The sequence below is a fragment of the Platalea leucorodia genome (genome assembly GCF_965183815.1).
Source record: "Platalea leucorodia genome assembly, chromosome: W".
NCBI classification, from domain to species: domain Eukaryota; kingdom Metazoa; phylum Chordata; class Aves; order Pelecaniformes; family Threskiornithidae; genus Platalea; species Platalea leucorodia.
Window position 1 is genome coordinate 31,780,022 of NC_138859.1, and position 20,947 is coordinate 31,800,968.

Sequence of the window (20,947 nt, forward strand, 5' to 3'; positions counted from 1 at the left end):
GACTTCCGCAGAGAGGTACACGGCTAGACGGGCCATTGGGGGCCATTTCTATATTTAAGAATATAGAAGCACCCAGCACTGAAACGCAGTGTCAGTTGTGACAAATTTGTTACCCACCTGCATGAATCTGCCCCAAGATCTCGCTGCTGTGCTGTGCAAAGCATCTCCTGGAGGCATGGGGTCTGGGGGGGACATGTGGCACCCAGAAGATAGGGAAAGGAGATAGTGCCCAGCAGGACCCATGCAGGCAGGTTCCTGGAGATAGGGCGATGGCGGGGGAATCGCTTGGTGTAGCGCCTTGATAGAGCACCAGCTGCCGGCTCTCGAGCCGAGAAACCGAGCCTGAAGGCCATGAGATAAGGCAAGGGAAGAGGGAAACCATCCATGACCTGGCACTGAGAATTTCTGAATCTTCTTTTTCGTTCCTGTGACGCAGGAAAACAAGATCAAAAAGGAAAATATTCAAAGCAATTAATACATACCCTGAGCAGGCACAGCTCAGCCTGGTTGCCCCAGATCCAGCTGCAGGGTCAGGCTCTGAAGTGGTGAGCAGGGCACAGCATGTGCAATATCTTCATGGTCTTCATGACCAAGATGCCTTGAGAGTTGGACGGTGAAAGCACCAGTAGGAGCTAGATTCAGAGTCATCCCAGTGGATGGTAGCACCTTTCCATCTTTTGGGCTGCTCTCATGTCTGCCTGTAAAAGAGACAAGTTCATTGCTCCCAAAACTGCTTCCAAATCTTCAACCCCTCCATTGCCCCCATATTACTGTGCATCCACTGAATGGAAAGAATACCATCTTCACACCAAGGGCTTTGCAAAGTGTTAGCATCCCTCTGTCTGTGTGCAAAATGTCTCCTGTGAAGCCAGCGTCAGCACTAGCAGAGAGCCTCAAAGTCTTGGGTCTCGCTCTGCAGCCATCGCCAATGTCAATAAAATGCTGTCGGCCACATCGCCAACCAGATGCCCATGAAATACAGTCAGTAAGTGAGAAGCCTCTTGTTTTCTCCTGCTTTGCCAAGCCTTTGGAAATACCTCCAAGGATGACAGCAGCCATGAGTGTCACAGGTTATATATATTCCCATGTCCTGTGTTCTGAGAGCCCCAGATAAAATATTACTTGAATGTTTTTTATTATTTATTAATCATCAGAATATTAAGAGTAACAGCAGGGTATTTTCATTGTGCTCTTTTATCAAATCCTTCGACAGCTTTTGCAAATTTTTAGACAGCAAGTAGATATGAGAGAAGCATATATGTATATATATTTCAGACGTGATAGACGTGATGTTGATGAGTGTAAACAAAAAGGAGGGTAGGGCAGCAGAATCAATGGGACAATATTTTCACATATATGAAAACAAAACCAGGAGAATGCCCTATGATCAAGTCAAGCTGAACTGGAGATGGCTCTGGAAGGAACAGCTTTATACTGTTAGAGGACAAGATAGGCACGACGTTACTAAACCCTCCCTTCTAATTTCTTTTGCTCATAAGTGATCAGGTAAATGAAAATATGTCTCACTCTAGGGAAAACCTCTGTATTTCTGAAGCTGAGCACGTGTTCTGCTGCTGAGGGAAGGATCCGAGTGCCCTGGCAATGCTCATCAGTGCTGCACTTAAAAAAAAAAAGAGAGAAATATATGAAAAATGGATGCTGAGAGAAGAACATGCTTGAGATGGAGAAAAGCTTTTATCCAAGTTGTGTGGCCTTCACAGTATTTTGGCTTCTTCTTTGCAAAGGGAAGGATTTGCTCCCTGTAAGGTGCTCACTGCTTCCTTCAGTTCCCATTTTGCAGCCCCTGCTCCGTACGTTTTCCCTGTCGAGGAAGATGCTTTCAGGCCTCCACTCCATGGGGCTTCCCTGCTTTGCCCCACTCACTTCCCTCTCACACCAGAGGGGCAGCAGGAAGAGGGAAATAGCTAAAACTTGCCCTTTTTGGTCCTTCCCACCAGCCAGCAAGTACATTCAGCTTTTTTTTCCTTCCCCGGGGTGAGAACAAGGAAGGGTCCTTTGATTGTCTCAGAGATACAGAGCACGCAGACCAGACAGGACCGGGCTTGCCTCCCCTGCAGCACCAGTGAATGCATCGCCCTCTCCCACCCATTTCCCACCCCTTACCAGAGACAAGAACAAGAGCATTTAACTTAAAGCACTGTGGAAATGAGGGTCCGGATGCAAAGGCTTGGGTTGGGTCTTAAACTCCTTTCCTCCTACTCTTCCAAACCCTCAGGACATTCATGCAAAGACAAAACAAACCCATTTGAGATAAAATCCACAGCTGATGATAGTTTGGGCAGCATCAGAGCCTTCACCTTTAAAATTGGGATGCAGAGGGGACTGGCCCTGATGCACACCCAGATGCAAGTGTGCAGCCCACTGCTGGCTCCCTTTGCGCTCTGCCAGCCCTTGTATCAACAGCCAAGGTTCAGAGAAGAGGAATAACCCATCCTACAGGCCAGGCAGAGGATGCTGAGATGTGCTAGATGGCACAAGGACATGGGATGTGCCAAACTCACCATGCATTGAGAGCTTCAAGTTGGTGCAGCCATGGGGTTTCCTGCAGGATGGAGAAGCATGCGGGTAATTAATGGAAATCTCCTGGCAGGTAAACAAGTCTGGAAAAGGCTTACCTGGCCCTGTGGGCAGCTGTAGATGGGGATTGAGATGGTGGCACAGCAAAGCACTGAGGCACAGCATCCACAGGGCGCAGCCACCCTCTGCCTTGTCTACAGCTCCCCCAGGGACCCTCTCGCAGGGCTGAACCCTCCAGCCATGGCCACGAAAACTGGGAACAGACATACTGGGGTTGCCCCAAGGTCTGCGACAGGGTGCCAGTGGAGCAAGGAGGACCAGCGAGGGGTGGCTGGAGGGAACATGGGTGCAGGGAAGCTGGTGGGGCCGAGGGGCAGATGTTCAACCTCCAGCTATTGCCTCCTGAGCCCTTGTCCCTGCAGGCTGGCATTGAGGCACTCATCCCTCCACGAGCCTCCCTTCTCCAGGAGGACGCATGAGCACCGCTCTCCCACACGGACAACACTGGAGGGGTTCAGCCTTGTGAGATCAGACCAGTGGTTTTCTGGTTGTTTTTTCCCAGACCCCTTAGAAGCTCTTCCCAAATTTCCACGGGATGGCAAGCCCCGGGGGTGGAGATGACTGTGCTGCTCAGTGCATTCAGGCCAGGCAGCGAGGCTTCTCCAGACTTGTTCGCCTGTCTGGGAAATTTGCATTAATTACCCTCCTGGCGATTCAGGCTCCTGCAGAAAAGTTCAGCCTCCTCCTCGCCATGCTTGGGCACACAGAGCAGTTTGCAGGGCCAGTGCAACAGTCTTCCCCTCTATCCAGCCCAATGCTCCTGAGCAGGGCTTCACACCTACCACAGTGTGGTTTCCAGAGCTCATAGCCTACCTGTGCATACAGAGGAGTGAGACATTGCATCTGCCACATGAGCCCTGCAAGCATTTTTGCAGAGGAACATCTCATTTTTAGGAAGCTGGAGGTGGAGTCTCTAAGGGAACATCTCCTGCCCCAACCCCTCTCTGGACCTTCTTGCCCAAGGGAGTCTCTGCCGTTCAGCCACCCAAGCCTGTTGCCTGTGCCTGGGGCTTGGTGCTTACGCTGCAGTTTGGCTTCCTTCCTGTGAATCTGTTCATATTTGTTGTGGGAAGGGTCATGAAAAGGCTAAATTCAGCCTCTGCAAAACAAGGTCCAGCTCAACTCACTTGGCCCTCCCTCTGTTTCCTAATGGAAACTCTTCTTTGTGGTCAGTTTTCAAGGCCCTGGGCAGGACCTGAGCTGTGCATCTTCAGGTAAGCCTAACTCAGCTGATAGCAGCTGATAACATGCTGGAAGTGAAAGGTCTCAGCCCAGCACAGATCATGGTGTTGATGTGCACCCAGTCCCTGAACCAGGAGCAATGTGAGACCCAGAAGAGCTTCCTCCTCCCCCTCGCTCGCCTTCTGCAAAATGCTGTCCCTTCTCACTGTGGCTTCTGCCCAAATACAAGGAGCTGGCTGCTCTGAAGGTAAAACCAGGGTCTGATGGAACCACTCAGGAGTCCACCAGGCAGCTGCTCTGTGGGCTCCAGCTCCTTCACCCTGCTGCCAGTGCCTGCCTAACCCAGATGGCTCATCCCCAGGAATGGGGACAGCTGGGAATCCCTGCTTGATGGTCACCCACTCTCAAGGGAAGGACAGTCCTGCAGAGCTGACACGGCAGCAGAGGTGAAGGTGAAGCACTGGGGATGTCGGCTTAGGCTGGTGCCTCTCCCAGAGCGTACCCAGGGTCCTACACCAGTTCATGCCAGTGATGCTGATGGCCACGCCATCTCAGCCACACCGTAATGCTTGAGACAGGGATGTCTTGTGCAGCAAGAATAACCTAAAACGCCAGTCCCCAACACAGAAACTATTGCTGGGACCGAACCATATGGATATCTCGGTTACATCCCCATCAATAAAGCATTATGTTCCCCAGATCACTGCTTTGGAGGGTGACAACAGTCACTTCATGCTTCAACAGAAATCAGATCAGGAGCCTCTGAGGACCACGGCATGTACCACCACTGCTGTGTGCAGCTGGAGGACTGTCCCCATAGCTGGCAGGTTGAACAGACTCAGATATTTCTGCGCACTGAGCCCAGAACGGGAGGTGTAAGATGACCTGAACAGTCTGTTACACAAACTCTTTGGAAATGCAAACCACTGTCTGACAGGCATAAGGTCACAGCTGTCACCCTCCCCAGGCCCTGGAATCACAGCTGAAATAGCATTGTAATATGCTTATAATTTATTCATCAGCTGAATGAGAGCAGCAGCAGGCATTTTGATGGCACTCTTTTATCAAACCCCTGTGATGGACTTCATCCATTTTAAAAGAGCAAACTAGAGTAGAAAGGCAAAAAAAAGAGACAACTTTATTCCATTCAAATTTAAACAAGCAGGAAAAAGGGCAAATCAAAATAAGGTTAAAAAAACCCACTAAAGATATTTTTTTTTCTCTTCATTTTTCTTCTGCTTTGTTCTGAATCTTCCAAACTTTGCATTTCTCTGCTGGTGGCTACTTTGATGCTCCCGTTAACCCAGATGCTGCCGACTGGTGCTCAAAAGCATCTTTTCATCCCTGTGATGAGTTCTGCCTGAGGATCGGCTTGCCCCATTTTTAGGTGAAAGAGAGCCAAAAGGTGAATTTTGGACAGACTTTTATCCTCAAAGATTCACAGTCGCTTCCCTTGAGTACTTGGATGCTCTGCTCCCCAAATATAGGAACCTATATAGGTGCCAATGTGAAAGCGAGGACTCTTGTACGCCCATTCTCTTTTTTGGGAGGTGAGGATCAGCCTGTGCAGTATTGCTGCATTGCTCACTTGGGCAGCAGAACAGAGAATTGCACTTTGATTTCCCTCATTAAATGCTTGGGGAGTTTTTTGGGGAAAATCTTTCCTTGGAAACAGGGCATTAGTGCCTGGGCTGAGATTCATCATCATGGTGCTTGTCTGCCCTCCGGTCTGGGACCGAGGTATCTAGTGTAAATAAAATAAGTAACCCCAGATTCCTCTGTCGCTGGTTCCTCTGGGGCTGAGAAACCAGCCTGCAAAGCCCCAAGTGGTGTTTCCCCTCGGCCCATGGGCAGCGTGGGAACGATGCACTGCCAACACCAGTATGGCCTTGGCTGGAGATTTGCATCCAGCCTGGGCAACGGCACTCCAGGAAGAAGATGGAGGAAATAATCCTGGCCCCTCTATCTTCTATATCCCCATAGTGGTCTGGACAAGAAGAAACAGGATGAGATTTGGGCCGGGGGGGCATGTAACAGCTCTCTAACAGGGAGGTGAGCTGAGCCCAGAGACATGTTGACCTAGGAGCAAGCGAATCTCCACTTTGGGCAGTTTGAAGGACAAATATTAAAGAGCTGGTTGGGCAAATATGTCTTGGGCTGCTTAGGACAAGCTGATACTGCCTTGGGGCAGGAGGGTGATGAGGTGGACCTCCAGATGTCCTGCTCTGCTTCAGTACAGCCCAAGGAATAGCTGTTGGTGGTTTGAGCTACAAGGGGCTCGTGGGGGGGGGCTGTAAGCAGTTTGTTGGAGAGCTGAGCAGAGCTCCTACCCCCTGCCTGATCTTCTCCATCACAGGAGCATCCATCTGACGTGCCAGGGGTGAGAGACAGTGTTGAAGTCCAGCCCAGAGTCCCCAGGATCCCTGACGATGCCTCACCAGAGCAGAGGAGCAGGGAGGAGGCAACAGGAGAGGAGATGGTGGTGTCTTTTAGCCCAGGTGAGTCTGGTTTCCTAGAGGAAGGAGCAGATGTCTCATCCTTTAAGCCACTCAGGAAAGAAATTGGATAAATCACCAAAGAATATCGTGTGAGATGATCCTGCCCCAAGAACAGAGAAGCGTAGGTGGGACCTGCCCCATCTTCCCACCTCTTGTCCCCTCTCTCTGCTAGCTCGTGTGGCAGTAACCCTCTAATGTGACACTGAGACGGCGTTTGCATTTTCAAAGCTTCTGCTGTTGCTAAGCAGAGGAGTTAATTCTCAGTTTGTCATCCTTCATGAATGCGGCTCACAGGAAGGAGGAAAGAGAAGAGGAAGAGAGATATTAAAAATAGATTATGAGAACAAAGCAGAAAGGACGAAGAGAAGTTTTCATCTCAGATTTACATAAGGCACCAGTGGCATCTTGAGGTCAAGTTTACAGCGACAAGTTCTGCTACTGGGAGCTGGATTAATGGCACAGGTAGCCTTCTCCTCGTGAGACTTCCCCTTCCTGGAGCCACGTGTTCCTGCACCAGACCCTATTTCTTGTTCTCTGAGCCCAAAGAACAAACTGATTCCTTCAGGTGAAAAAAGAAATGGAGATGAAGATGGAACAATAAGGTTTGTGGCAGAGCACACCCCACAGAGAGCCCTGCTTGCAGGCAGGTAGTGACCATCCACAGGAGAGCAGCTAAAGGAGGAGAAGGACAAGGCTTCATCCTTTCACTGCGATATCTCGGAGCTGATCAGGGGGGAGAAATGCTGTATGATAAATCAAAAAGTTACATCAGCCGCAGGGCAGCCTGGGCTAGGGGAAGGGGATACCAGGCAGAGCAGCTGAGCCTCCCCAGGAGCGCAGGCAGAAACACAGGCAGGAGCCTCAGAGGGGGCTGCCCAGGCATCAAAAAGTGCTCTGTTGCTTCAACGGTTTCTATTTTCTGTGAGCAGCGGATGTTTATGTAGGAGAGGGGAAAAAAAGTTGGGGGGGAAAAGACCAACATTCTCTCTAAAAGCAGGCCTGATGGAAAAATTTCAGCCTGCCCTATTGAATACACCAGGACTTTCTTTACTTTCTGCCTTGCATGATTACCTCTTTCGCTAACTCTTGAGATAGGCAGCAGGTGGAGATAAGTCCTGAATAGCTCCAAACTTTGCTTCTCCCATCTCTCCCAGCGTTAGGCTGGTTCAGACAAAGCCTGTGCTGGAGGCTGGCTTCAAGGAAAGGTGTTTCGATTAACCATAGAGATAGGGGCAGCGCAATCCCAAAAGGGCTCGGCTCCCACCTGTTGAATCATAGAATACCAGGTTGGAAGGGACCTCAAGGATCATCTGGTCCAACCTTTCTAGCACAGTCTAGACGAGATGGCCCAGCACCCTGTCCAGCTGAGTCTTAAACATGTTCAGCGTAGTGGAGTCAACCACTTCCCTGGGGAGGTTATTCCAATGATTGACTGTTCTCACTGTGAAAAATTTTCCTCTCTAGTCCAATCGGAATCTCCCTGGGAGTAACTTGTACCCGTTACCCCTAGTCCTCACCATGTGACTCCTTGTAAAAAGGGAGTCTCCATCTTCTTTGTAGCTCCCCTTTAAGTACTGGTACATGGTGATGAGATCACCTCTAAGCCTCCTCTTCTCAAGGCTGAACAAACCCAGCTCTCTCAGCCTATCCTCATATGGCAGGCTTCCCAGACCCTTGATCATCTTGGTGGCCCTTCTCTGGACCCCCTCCAGCCTGTCCACATCTTCTTTTTTGTATAACGGGGACCAGAACTGTACACAGTATTCCAGGTGTGGCCTGACAAGTGCTGAGTAGAGAGGGATAAGGGCTTCTTTATCTCTGCTGGTGATGCCCTTTTTGATGCAACCCAGCATCCTATTGGCCTTCTTGGCCGCAGCAGCACACTGTTCACTCATATGGAGCTTCCTGTCCACCAGGACCCCCAGGTCCCTTTCCACAGAGCTGCTCTCCAGCCAGGTGGATCCCAGTCTGAACTGCACTCCTGGATTGTGTTTTCCCAGGTGCAAGACCTTACACTTGTCCCTGTTAAACTTCATAAGGTTCCTGTTAGCCCCCTCTTCCAGCCTATCCAGATCTTCCAGCAGGGTGGCTCTCCCTTCCAGAGTGTCTACTTCCCCACTCAGTTTGGTGTCATCTGCAAACTTCATCAGGCTACACTTGATCCCGTTATCCAGATCACTTATGAAGATATTGAATAGCGTTGGGCCCAATATCGATCCCTGGGGGACCCCACTTGTGACGAGTTGCCAGTTTGAAAAAGAGCTATTTACCACCACCCTTTGGGTGCGGCCCGCCAGCCAATTCCTCACCCACTGCACAGACCACTTGTCCAGGCCATAACACATCAATTTCTCCAGGAGGAGGCCGTGGGGAACTGTATCGAAAGCCTTGGAGAAGTCCAGGTAGACAACGTTGACCGCTCGCCCCCTGTCAACCGAGCAGGTCACTTTATCATAGAAGGCCACCAGATTTGTCAGGCACGGTCTGCCTTTTGTGAAGCCGTGTTGGCTTTTCCCAGTCATGTGCTTCATTTGACTTGTGATGGCCCCCAGGAGGATCTGTTCCATAACTTTCCCGGGGACTGAAGTAAGACTGATGGGCCTATAATTACCCGGATCCTCCCTTGAGCCCTTCTTGTAGATAGGGGTAACATTCGCCTTCCTCCAGTCCTCTGGGACATCCCCCGATCTCCACGACTTCTCGAAGATTATGGAGAGTGGCCCCGCAATGACATCAGCCAGCTCTCTCAACACCCTCGGGTGGATGGCGTCAGGGCCCATTGATTTGTAGGGGTCAAGCTCCTGTAATAATTCACATACTAACAACTCCTTCACTGTTGGTGGGTCTATGTTTGGATCCTCCTGGATTTTCGTTCCCAACGCCTGGGATCCAACAGTGTTGGTAAAGACAGAGGTGAAGAAAGTGTTGAGAACCTCTGCCTTTTCAGCATTGTTGGTGACTGATTCACCTCTAAACAGTGGGCCTATGTTTTCCTTCTGTTTCCGCTTGCAACTTACATACCTGAAGAACCCTTTCTTGTTATTTTTGACATCTCTGGCCAGTTCCAATTCAAGCTGAGCTTTTGCTTTTCTAACTGCATCTCTCTCTTAATTGAATCAACCCAACATTTTCCTCCAAGCCTGAGCAAAGACATGTTTCACCAGTGGGATGGGATGCTGTCCTGGTTTCAGCTGGGATAGAGTTAATTTTCTTCTTGGTAGCTGGTATGGGGCTGTGTTTTGGGTTTAGGATGAGAACAATGTCGAGGATACACTGACGTTTTGTTCTTGCTAAGTAGTGCTAAGTAGTTGCTAAGTGGCGCTCACAGTGGTAAAGGACTTTTCAGCTTCCCATGCTCTGCCGGGTGCACAAGAAGCTGGGAGGGAGCACAGCCAGGACAGCTGGCCCAGACTGGCCAAGGGGCTATTCCATACCATGTGACGTCATGCTCAGTATATATAAACTGGGGGAGCTAGCCGGGGGGGGGGGGGGGGGGCAACGATCGCTGCTTGGGAGACGGGCTGGCCATCGGTCGGAGGGTGGTGAGCAATTGTAGAGTGTATTGTTTGCTTTGTATTACTATTGTACTATTATTACTTGTTATTATTATTATTGTTATTACTACTGTTCTATTTTTATTTTTACTTTAGTTATTAAACTGTTCTTATCTCAACCCACGAGTTTTCTCCCTTTTACCCTTCTGATTCTCTCCCCCATCCCACTGGTGGGGAGTGAGCGAGCGGCTGCGTGGTGCTTAGTTGCTGGCTGGGGTTAAACTACGACAGATGCCACATTAACGGAGCAGAGCAGGCAGGTCCTTGCTGGCTGGCATCGACGAGGAAGGTCACACTGTGGACCTCCAGGTCGGATGCGTTATTAGACCTGCTAGCAATGAAAATGGGGCATGTGGAGGGGCAGCTGAAAGTGGGCACTGAGGCTGGGGCATTTGGGAATGATAGTGGCCATGACATTAAACCTGGGCGTTTGGGAGGTGGGGATGGAGGTGTGAATGGGGCTGATAGGGTTTGTGGAGCAGGGAGCAGTAATGAAGCATGGGCAGCTGGGACTGGGCTCTTGGGACTGGGAAGGACTGGGATGAAGCCAAAGACTCATTGCTGACCCCCGTCGCAGGGCCAGGTGGGACGTGGCGGGCAGAGGTGAAGCGCTTTCTCTCTCCTGGAGGAAGCACTGCTGAGAGCATCGTGTCTGGAACCCTCCCAAATGTGGCCCAGATATTGAGGTACTGAGAAGGGTGGCCAAACCCAATGGTCATGGAAGTACCTGCCACCCAGGAAGCCTGGCACCAAAGTCAGAGCTTGGCTCCCGCCCACATGTCCAGCCAGTCAACTGGATCCCGTATTGATGAAACATTACATCCATCAACCCAAGACATAAATAAGAACACGGGTTTGAGCTTCCACCAGAAAATACACTCAGCACGGTACAGCCTGGCTGCTGAGGAGCTCCTACAACAAACAGCATTTTGGCCACGCAAGCATTTGTGATCCAGCCCTCCAGCCCCCAGGCTGAGGATGTGAGAGCAGAATTAAGCAGCTTTCTGTAAATCTGAACTCACTCCGGGGTGGTAAGGAGTGAGCGACAGCAGCTGACCTGTGCCTGCGTGTACAGGAACACGCACTTTTTCGTAGCATAGACAGGCAAGCCATGAATGGACGAGGGATGTTCCTCCAGATTACCCCCATGGCAGTGAATGAGAGCTCATCCCAGCTCATGAGAAAACCCGTGCCAGTCTCTGCAGGGACAGTTTCCAGGGTGAGGTGGGATTTTGCAAGGGCCCGTGCCCCTGACATGTCAAGCTGGAGTATTTAGAATCATAGAATCATTTAGGTTGGAAAAGACCTTTAAGATCATAGAGTCCAGCTGAGTACAGCCTAGAGGCAGTCACAAGCCCTGGACCGAGTACCAGTACTGGTTCTGGAGCATCATTTCAGGAGGACTACAAGGATATTGTTAGGTTATGCAGGGAGAGGATTAGAAGGGCCAAAGCCAGGCTGGAACTTAAAATGGCTACTGCTGTAAAAGACAACAAAAAATGTTTCTACAAACACATTAGCAACAAAAGAAGACCTGAGGAGAATCTCTATCCTCTATTAGATGCGGGGGGAAAAACATAGTGACAGAGGACAAGGAAAAGGCTGAGGTACTTAATGCCTTCTTTGCCTCAGTCTTTAATAGTCAGACCAGTAGTTCTCAGGGTACCCGGCCCCCTGAGCTGGAAGACAGGAACAGGGAGCAAAATGAAGCCCCCATAATCCAAGGGGAAATGGTTAGTGACCTGCTACACCACTTAGACACACACACAAGACTATGGGGCCAGATGGGATCCACCCGAGGATACTGAGGGAGCTGGCGGAGGTGCTCACCAAGCCACTTTCCATCATTTATCAGCAGTCCTGGTCAACCGGGGCGGTCCCAGTGGACTGGAGGTTAGAAAACATGATGCCCATCTACAAGAAGTGTTGGAAGGAGGATCCAGGGAACTACAGGCCTGTCAGCCTGACCTCGGTGCCGGGGAAGGTCATGGAGCAGGTCATCTTGAGTGCCATCACGCGGCATGTACAGGACACACAGGGGATCAGGCCCAGTCAGCATGGGTTTACGAAAGGCAGGTCTTGCTTGACTAACCTGGTCTCCTTCTATGACAAGGTGACCCGCTTAGTGGAAGAGGGGAAGGCTGTGGATTTTGTCTACCTGGACTTTAGTAAAGCCTTTGACACAGTCTCCCACAGCATTCTCCTGGAGAAGCTGGCTGCTCACGGCTTGGATAGGCGTACTCTTCGCTGGGTAAAAAACTGGCTGGATGGCTGGGCCCAAAGAGTTGTGGTGAATGGAGTTAAATCCAGTTGGTGACCAGTCACAAGTGGTGTTCCCCAGGGCTCAGTGTTGGGGCCGGTTCTGTTTAATATCTTTATCAATGATCTGGACCAGGGGATCGAGTGCACCCTCAGGAAGTTTGCAGATGACACCAATTTGGGTGGAAGTGTCGATCTGCTGGAGGGTAGGAAGGCCCTGCAGAGGGACCTGGACAGGCTGGATCAATGGGCCGGGGCCAACTGCATGAGATTCAACAAGGCTAAGTGCTGGGTCCTGCACTTGGGTCACAACAACCCCATGCAATGCTACAGGCTTGGGGAAGAGTGGCTGGAGAGCTGCCTGGCGGAAAAGGACCTGGGGGTGTTGGTCGACAGCCGTCTGAACATGAGCCAGCAGTGTGCCCAGGTGGCTAAGGCGGCCAATGGCATCCTGGCTTGTATCAGAAATAGTGTGGCCAGCAGGACCAGGGAAGTGATTGTCCCTTTGTACTCGTCACTGGTGAGGCCGCACGTCGAATACTGTGTTCATTTTTGGGCCTCTCACTACAAGAAGGACATTGAGGTGCTGGACCATGTCCAAAGAAGGACAACGAAGTTGGTGAAGGGTCTAGAGCACAAGTCTTATGAGGAGCGGCTGAGGGAGCTGGGGTTGTTTAGCCTGGAGAAGAGGAGGCTGAGGGGAGACCTTATTGCTCTCTACAACTACCTGAAAGGAGGTTGTAGCGAGGTGGGGGTCGGTCTCTTCTCCCAAGTAACAAGTGATAGGACAAGAGGAAAAGGCATCAAGTTGCGCCAGGGCAGATTTAGGTTGGATATTAGGAAAAGCTTCTTCACCAAAAGGGCAGTCAGGCACTGGAACAGGCTGCCCAGGGAAGTGGTGGAGTCCCCATCCCTGGAGGTATTTAAAAGATGTGTAGACTGTGGTGCTTAGGGACATGGTTTAGTGGTGGACTTGGCAGTGCTAGGTTAACAGTTGGACTTGATGATCTTAAGGGTCTTTTCCAACCTAAATGATTCTATGATTCTATGATCATTGGAGGAGGTGATGGGAGCCTCCTTGGGGAGAGCTCAAGAGGCAGGAGGAGGGCAAGTGGAGCAGTCACAGGGACAAGCAGGAGGATGCCATGCTTGCCCCTGGGCCGACAGCAAATTTGTCCTGGTAACAGCTGGTGCTTGGGGAAAACCATCTGCCTCCTGCTCTCTTCCCTGGGCAAGGGTCTGGAGAAGGAGTGGTGGCTGCCAAGTGCCAGGTAGGGACTTCAAGGTCCATTTGCAGCGCAGGCTGCCCCAGCCACACGATCCCCCACCAATGCAGGTAGCCCCTGCTGTCAGTCCTGTGCCTTCGGGAAAGTCCATGACTCTGGAAAAGACAGAAGGTTGGTCTAATGGTCACCCATGCCCACGGAGCTATCCTCGGGATTGGAAAGCAGTGTGTGGTGATGGAGGCAAGGGAGAGGGTCAAAGCTACATAAGGATGTAGGGATGATGGGACACACAATCCAATCTGTTTGTCCAAGGAGCAGGAGCCTCTGTGAGGTGGACTAAGCCCTGCCACATGCAGAAGGATGAAAGAAATGCCAAGCAGAAATGGGTTAAGATATCTCAAACATGAGGTGTCCAATGAATCCCATTCCTTTCTATGTGGTAACTGTGGTATTCTTGTTATTGTCTAAATAAATGTCCTGCCTCTCTGAACATTGCTGAGTTGTTGGATGGAGTAACATCCCGCAGCAGTGAGTCCCACACTCTAATGAAATAAGTATTCCCCATTATCGGTTCCTACTTTCCGGACAGTCCCTGTTGACTCTCCCCTTATTCTTGCTGTCTTTGATCATTTAATTAATCTTCAAAGTAAACACTCCTTAATCCCTCTCTATACAGCAGCATCTCAGTGTCTTTTACCATTTCATCCCCGGACTCCATGTAATCCAACGCCACAGATTTACATTAAGGCATTACACAATTTTCACTTTTATTCATCCCCAATTTTTATTTGACTGCAAGTCCACAGACAGCAGAGATTTCCTTCAAATAACTCTGACATTTTGGGGGAGACATTACAATTAATTTAGAACTCATCACAGCCTATTAGTTATTTAAATTTCCTGTTAGAACCACATTAATTCTTTAATTCAAGGAATACGCATCAGCTTTTCTCTGTCAGGGCTGTTACATCCTTATTATTTCTCCTCTTCCAGCTGAGATAAGATGTCCAGCTTGCAAGTACATCCATGCTGGGTATTGCTCACGTAGCCGGGTGGTCCTGTGTGCTGACCAACGGGTAGGTGCATGCAGTAATGTTTCCAGAAGTGAAACCCAGATTTGCACCATCTGGGGTTGTGCTATGCTGTTTATCCTCCTCCTGGATAATTGCTTTGTTATTTTTCTTTCTTTATTTTTATAACGAATAATACTTATGTTATTTGTTAAAGACTTGCTAAGGAATAGGCACTTCCTCGCGTTCGCAGGTCAATGTACCTTGCCACCTCTGCAAACATTTTTCTCCCTTAACCGCGTTGGGGAATGGGAGGAAGGATTGAAACTGCGTTTGCTGCCTGTAGCACCTCATACATCCGTGGAGCCACGTGAAAATAACACCCGGGGAGGGGAACTGCCTGTTCCTCTCCTACTGCTGCGTGGAGGTTGCTGCAGGATTTTTTAGGGGACCCTGGGTCACGCAAGGTCGCTCCTCAGAAACCACCCTTTGTACAAAAACGGCTCTTTTTTGACCGTGGGTGTCTGTTAATACAGCAGCGTGGGCCGGCTATACCCACCCGTGACCCCCACGCAGCACCGCCCCCTCCGTCCCACTCCCACTCCCGCACACGGCTTCTCCTCTGCCCCCGCGGCTCCCCCACCAGGCGAGATACGAGCCTGGCCCGCGGGGGCCGATGCAGCACGAAGCCTCACTCGCCCACACACCCCTACAAGCACTGCGGTGCGGGAGCTCTGCCCCTTTAAGCGCTCCGGTAGGGGCGGGACGTGCGGCGGGGCGTGGCCTGCCGTGCGGCGGGGCAGGGCGCGGCGCGGCGCGCTGAGGTCAGCGGCGAGAGGGCGCCGTCACAAAAGGAAGTGGCGGCGGCGGTGGTAGTTGTTAGTGTGGGGAGGGGCGGGGGCCCACGGGGCAGCGCGGCAGCGGCGGGGCGGTGGGGGCCGCGCCGCGCCGCGCCATGGCCCAGCAGCAGATGAGCAGCTCGCAGAAGGCGCTGATGCTGGAGCTGAAGTCGCTGCAGGAAGAGCCGGTGGAGGGCTTCCGCATCACCCTGGTCGACGAGTCTGACCTCTACAACTGGGAGGTGGCGATCTTCGGCCCCCCCAATACCCTCTACGAGGGCGGGTACTTCAAGGTACGGCCTTAGCCCCGCCACCGGAACGGGCCTCCCGCCGCCGCGGTGGTTCCGGGGAGCTGCCGCTGGGGCCTGCGCACACACACACACACACACACACACCTCGCTCCGCCTGCTGGGCCTCTTTGTCGGGCTCGGAGGGGCCCCGGGCCCGCGGCCGCTGTCAGCCCCTCCGCCCCCCGCGGGAGGGGGTCGGGGCCTGCGGGAGGAGGGGGGGAAGGGAGGCTTGGGGCCCGGAGGTGGTGCCCCGCCAGCTGACTTTCCCCTCCCGCCGCCCGGCGGCGGGGTGGTGGAGACGGTCTGCAGGGTGGGCTGGCCGGGGCCTGCGGGACCTCTCCTCCCCTGTCCCTTGGGATGTGCTCTGGGGAGAGGAGGCCACACCACAGCCGTCTCTATTATTTCCCTATTTTAACCCCAAAGAAAGGCAGGTACCTCATGGCAGCGTGCAAATTCTTCCCTTCCACCCCCAAGTTGTCCTCTTAGCTCTGGTCTGTGTATATTTATTTCAAAGTAAAGGGCTTCCTAACCTTCCCTCAATTGCTTTGCTTGTCTCACAAGAACATCTTGTGTAGGGTGACTAATTCAGGATAAAGACTGTTTTCCTCAAAACCTCATGGTGCTTCAGGACTGTTTTCCATGATTATTCTTTCCCCCACTGTTTTCCTTTTCTTCCTCTTTAAACTTTCGGAGAGCAGCCTTCAAAGGGCTACAGCAATGCTTAATCCGTGAAGGTAGATAAATGCTTTCAATTCCTCTCTCAACCTTCCTGTTAATCAAAAAAAAAACTTTTGTGGTTGTTATTTCCCCTCTTGTAAATACAGTAAGCAAGAAATCTGGCACTGTTGTCCGAGAAAGGAACTGAAGGGAGCAGACTTAAATTCTCAAAACAACCAGAGGAGGAATTGCACATTTTTCTTAAAAGAAACAATTAAAAAAACATTGGTGCCTGCAGAAGATATGTTGCATTGGGCATGCCCCTTTGCACTTGATGTCTGCTTGGTCTCTGGCAAAATATTGTCCCCTTCAGCTCACTTCTCCCAGGAGTTATCGTTTTATTAGTGGCTCCTGTGTCTCCCATTTCATGCCCTTTGGCTTCTGTCAAACTGAAAGAAATTTTTGGATGACCTCTTTGCTTGGCTAGCATGCATCTTCGGTGCCTTTTGGCCTCTTGGGGTCAAGGTTTAAGAGCTTTGTTCCACAAAACCAAAATAACCTGTAGCTTGGGGAATAATAGATTTGAGTCACATTCAGTTTGGCCTCATTGTTTTAAAGGAAGGGAAGGCTTTGGCACAAGGATTGCCTTTTGTAATGAGTTGGCCAGCTTACTCACGTAGGTGTGATAGGTATATTCTTAGACTCACCTCCATTATTACTTATTCAGGAAGTTGCTCTAGTGTTGGGTTGGTAACTGGGTCATTTTTACATCCGAATGGTTTGGTGACCTCTTCCTGCACTTATGTTACTCATCCATTTTTTTCAAAGCAATCACAATAGGTCAAAATATTTTTGTGTGGTTGGGGGACTCTTTGGACTGTATGTTTGTAATTGTTCCTGGAAAGAAGCTGAAGCAGCCTGTGAAATAATCAGGGGATGTGTGTTAACAAGCGTGGATTCAGGCAAGGTTGCCAGATGCCTTACCCCTTAGTATTATGAATGTGATATCTTTTTTGGTATTTGATGTCCTTGAATTGTTGTGCCTTTCTTCTAAATTCTTCTGAACGATCCTGTGATACTTATTTTGAGAGTGGGAGACAAGGGTTTCATGATGCCTTCACCCCTCCACAGCAGAGGGATTCCCTTCAAGCGGCATGGCTGATGTCTGTCATATGTTGTTTCTGTCTCATCTTTCCTCCATGAGGAGCTGTGGATGGTGTTTTGGTAGTGTTTGGGTTTGTGTGGTTGTTTTTTTTTTTTTTTTTTTCTTATGCATCCTAAATTCTCAGCCACTGGAAAAAGTGGTCTTAGACCCTTATTCTGTCCCTAGGGAGGAGTCCAGTTGTCCTGAGAAGTGATGTTCTTGGCTTTCTTTGTATTGGGCCTTCAGGCAAACCTTTAGATGTATTAGACTTGGCTTACTGAATTGTTTAGAGATAAGATTAATACCCTAAACTTTACTTGGTGGGGTGACTTCTGTGATATGTTAATAGTATATGCAAAGTGAGCACTAGTTCAGATCAGAATCTGATTTATTTTTCAGGTTTCTTGACTTGATGAAATATCTAGCTTCATCTTGTTTTGCATTTTTAGTTTCCTAAGATTAGGTAAGCAGGATTAGAAATATGCAATTACAGGTTGTAACTTTTTTAAACTTTGTGGCAATGAGAGTTTGGGAATTTTCTTCCACTTGAGGTGTGGTTTGAGGGTAGGAACTGGAGGGAAAGTACAAAGGCTTCTAGTTAAGCTCAAGTATAAATATTTTTGAGGAAAACCTGTGTTTAATGTGACCTTAATAAAGAAAGTGTTAGTGATGGTTGATTGGGAATACAAACACTTGATTTGTGTTCATGGAGCTCTTGGAGTTGGTAACATCAGCTTTTGGCACCCTGTTTATTCTTGGAGGAATATGACCTTTCTCTCTGGGCTGTTGAACTAGCTGAATAAACTGAAATGAGGAAAGTGCTCTCCTAGCACCTGCTTGACAGGAGCTATTGCTGTTAAAAGCTGGTTCAACGCTTCAACAGATTCTGGTTTCAGTTGCTAATACTGTAACTAGCATTTGATAAATTGAAGCAGAAAACATGTCTCCCTGAATGTTTGTTTAAATGGTAGGTTATCATACCTTAGTGCTGGCTATAATAACAGGGACTTCTTAAAAATTCAAACACAGCATCTAAGCATATTTTATCGGCTAATACAGCATGCTCAGATCTGCTGCAATACTTCGTAGTTTAGGACCTCCCAGCTAGATGGAAAGGGCAGCAGCCTTCAGAAACAACCACTTTGTGAAGAGCAGCTTGTATCAGTGAGGGATAGGAGCAGTCCTGAACATCAAGCCCCTACTATATGATCAGCCGAAGGTACACATCTGTAGTGGAGGTTATATCAACCTTTGCCTTATCTAGTGACTTTATGTAGCTATGCAAGTATGACCAGGAATAATGTTTTGGGCAACCCTTTGCTTAAGTTCCAGATTACCACACTCAAGAAAGGAGTTGAGCTATTCCATGTACTAGTTACCTCTCATTCCTTGCTGGCAAGGCAAAAGTAGCTCAGGGTCAGTGATGTTAAGTCCTCAAAAGAGGTCCAGTGATAAGAGCAAATGTCTGTTCTTCAGCTGCTGTCAGCAAGAAATTGCCAGTTTGACTAAAGTTTCTGGCAGAATCAGTTGTGTTGGGTTACAGGTATTTGACTGTAATAGGTGAACTTGACTTTTGGTCCCTGGCTTATTCAGAGTTTGTTTAAGGGTGAAAGGTGGGTAGACCTTGTGTGTCTAAGATGTTGATTTGCTCACAGCTGATTCAGTTTTTGAGTGACAAAGGGAAGATTTTTCTCAGAATGAAATGCTTCATGTCCAGGTCATAGGTAGTGCCAGTTGCTTCTTTCTTAGGTCAGCTGGGAAGGACATGGTGTGATAAGACAGGCCTTTAGATCAGACTCCACTGGGCTATGTGGTAGTTCTGAATTGCTCTGGAAATGATGGGAATGTGTTTTTCTGGTTTTGCAGGCAGTGCCTGAGCAGCAGAGAACCAGATAGTGCTGTAATCTGCAGAACTACATGTGAGCAGTTCATCGATGCCACCTTTATGCCATAGGCATCTTCTGTTCAGCTGAGAGGGTTCTTTCCTACATGGCAGGAGAACTTCTTCACCTTTAATTTTGACAGCTGATACTTAAATGGGGACCACCACAACAAAGGTTATTAAGCTGTAATCTGGTGATGATAAGTGCTAGTTGGGATAGATTTAAATGGCTGAGAGTTGTGCATGGTGAAACTTTCACCATCTCAGTTGACCATTGATCAATCTCTGTCTGCCTTGAAATCCAGTGTCTTACTTTGGTGCTTGAGCCTTCAGAGCCTGGAGGTTGATAAACCTCTGCCCAATGCTTTGATCAAGCAATGTTTTCGGGATACTTGCAGAACTATTAGAAAGTGTTTCCTGATGGCTTACTCAAAGCTCTGCGTGTTTGGCGCAATTGTACCTTAGCGTCACAGCTTTTGATTGTTTTTTTTTAAAAATGAGAAGAATTTCCTTTTTTTAGTTGAATGGTATTCTTGTGCTGGGAGCCAACCTTTCGGGGAAGATGCAAGTGAGAAATTATACAAATAGAAAATTCATTATTAAATACACAGTGCTGCCCAGAAGCATGGTTTGACCAAGTATGCTGGATCAAGAAGCATGTTTAATGTAGAGCAAGAGTCAATATTAAAAGCTCCTTCAGAGGTGATTTAGGCTGGGTAGATGAAAATGAATACACCTAACATGAAAGGAAACAAGAAAAATTAACTGCATTGTTAGAGTTGCTATTTGATAGTTCTTAAGGCAATTTATTTCATAAGGTATTTTTGCTACTTGAAGGAGCAAGTCTTGACACATAAGTTGGGGGGGGGGGGGGGGAACCCAAGCATTATGATTAGTTTTCCTCAAGTAATTTGGGGGCTAAATACTTGTCAAGGCATTGTTTTCCTTGCTTTTTGTAACTCATTAACCGTGTGCTGTTTAGAGTTCTGTTTTGCTGGATCTCAGCTTCTTCCAAGTGATTTGATTTCAAAGCAATTTGCAATATGTGGGAATAATTTCTTTTCAGAGCAGGAAATCAATATGGAACTTGCTTACAGATAACTGATGGCAAGAATGAGCACCACGTTTAAAAGTTTGGTATTGTAGGCTACTTCCCAGAAAGCTTAAAACTAAGCAAATAGAAGTTTCTTAAGCACTTAGAATTATGTAACTGGTAGAACATTAACTCCACAAAAATATTCCTTGGTGCAAAGGAAAAAATGTGTGGTATTCTCAGCACAAAAGCTGCCTTCTGCAGGCCTCTGCATTGCAAGGTGCTACAGAGTTTCTCTCCGTGTGTTTAATTTTCTATTTTTGTTGCCTTTAGGTATCATTGATGCTAATAAGCAGAGGTTTGATGCAGCAAAGGGTTACGGAACTGCAGGTGAATAGAGCCTGGGTCTGGTTGCTTGCTCTGGGTCTGAAGAGCTCCTGTTAAGAGCAGGCTATTTCCAAAGCAGAAGAGCTGCTAAGCTGTCTACAGGCAGGGAGGCAAGAAACTTCTGATGTTGGTTCACTGATCATAAGCACAGTTATGGTCTTTAACTCTCAGGCCTGGGGAGTACCTGATTGACCCTCATTCTGCTGTTGCATATAGTTTTTTGGATGGGTACCTCTGTGGGCCCCACAGAACCCCCCAGACAACTCACCCAGCCTATAGCCTATCTTGGACAGCAGTCTATCCTTAGGAAGAAATGGGCAAGGTAATAATGGTAGCCAGCTCCCAGTCCTTTCCCTAGGGCTCATTTGATTCAGGTAGGGTTATTGTG

At 49.0% G+C, this 20,947-nt stretch overlaps 1 protein-coding gene across 1 annotated transcript in view; it reads left to right on the plus strand.

Annotated features, from left to right (window-relative positions):
• The first annotated feature begins 15,199 nt into the window (after nucleotides 1-15,199).
• Nucleotides 15,200-20,947, plus strand: part of LOC309601492 (ubiquitin-conjugating enzyme E2 R2) — a 60,817-nt gene continuing 55,069 nt past the window's right edge. The window contains exon 1 of the mRNA XM_082334518.1: nucleotides 15,200-15,459. Coding sequence (XP_082190644.1) covers nucleotides 15,283-15,459 — 177 coding nt within the window. The 5' untranslated portion in view covers nucleotides 15,200-15,282. The remainder of the gene's footprint in view (nucleotides 15,460-20,947) is intronic.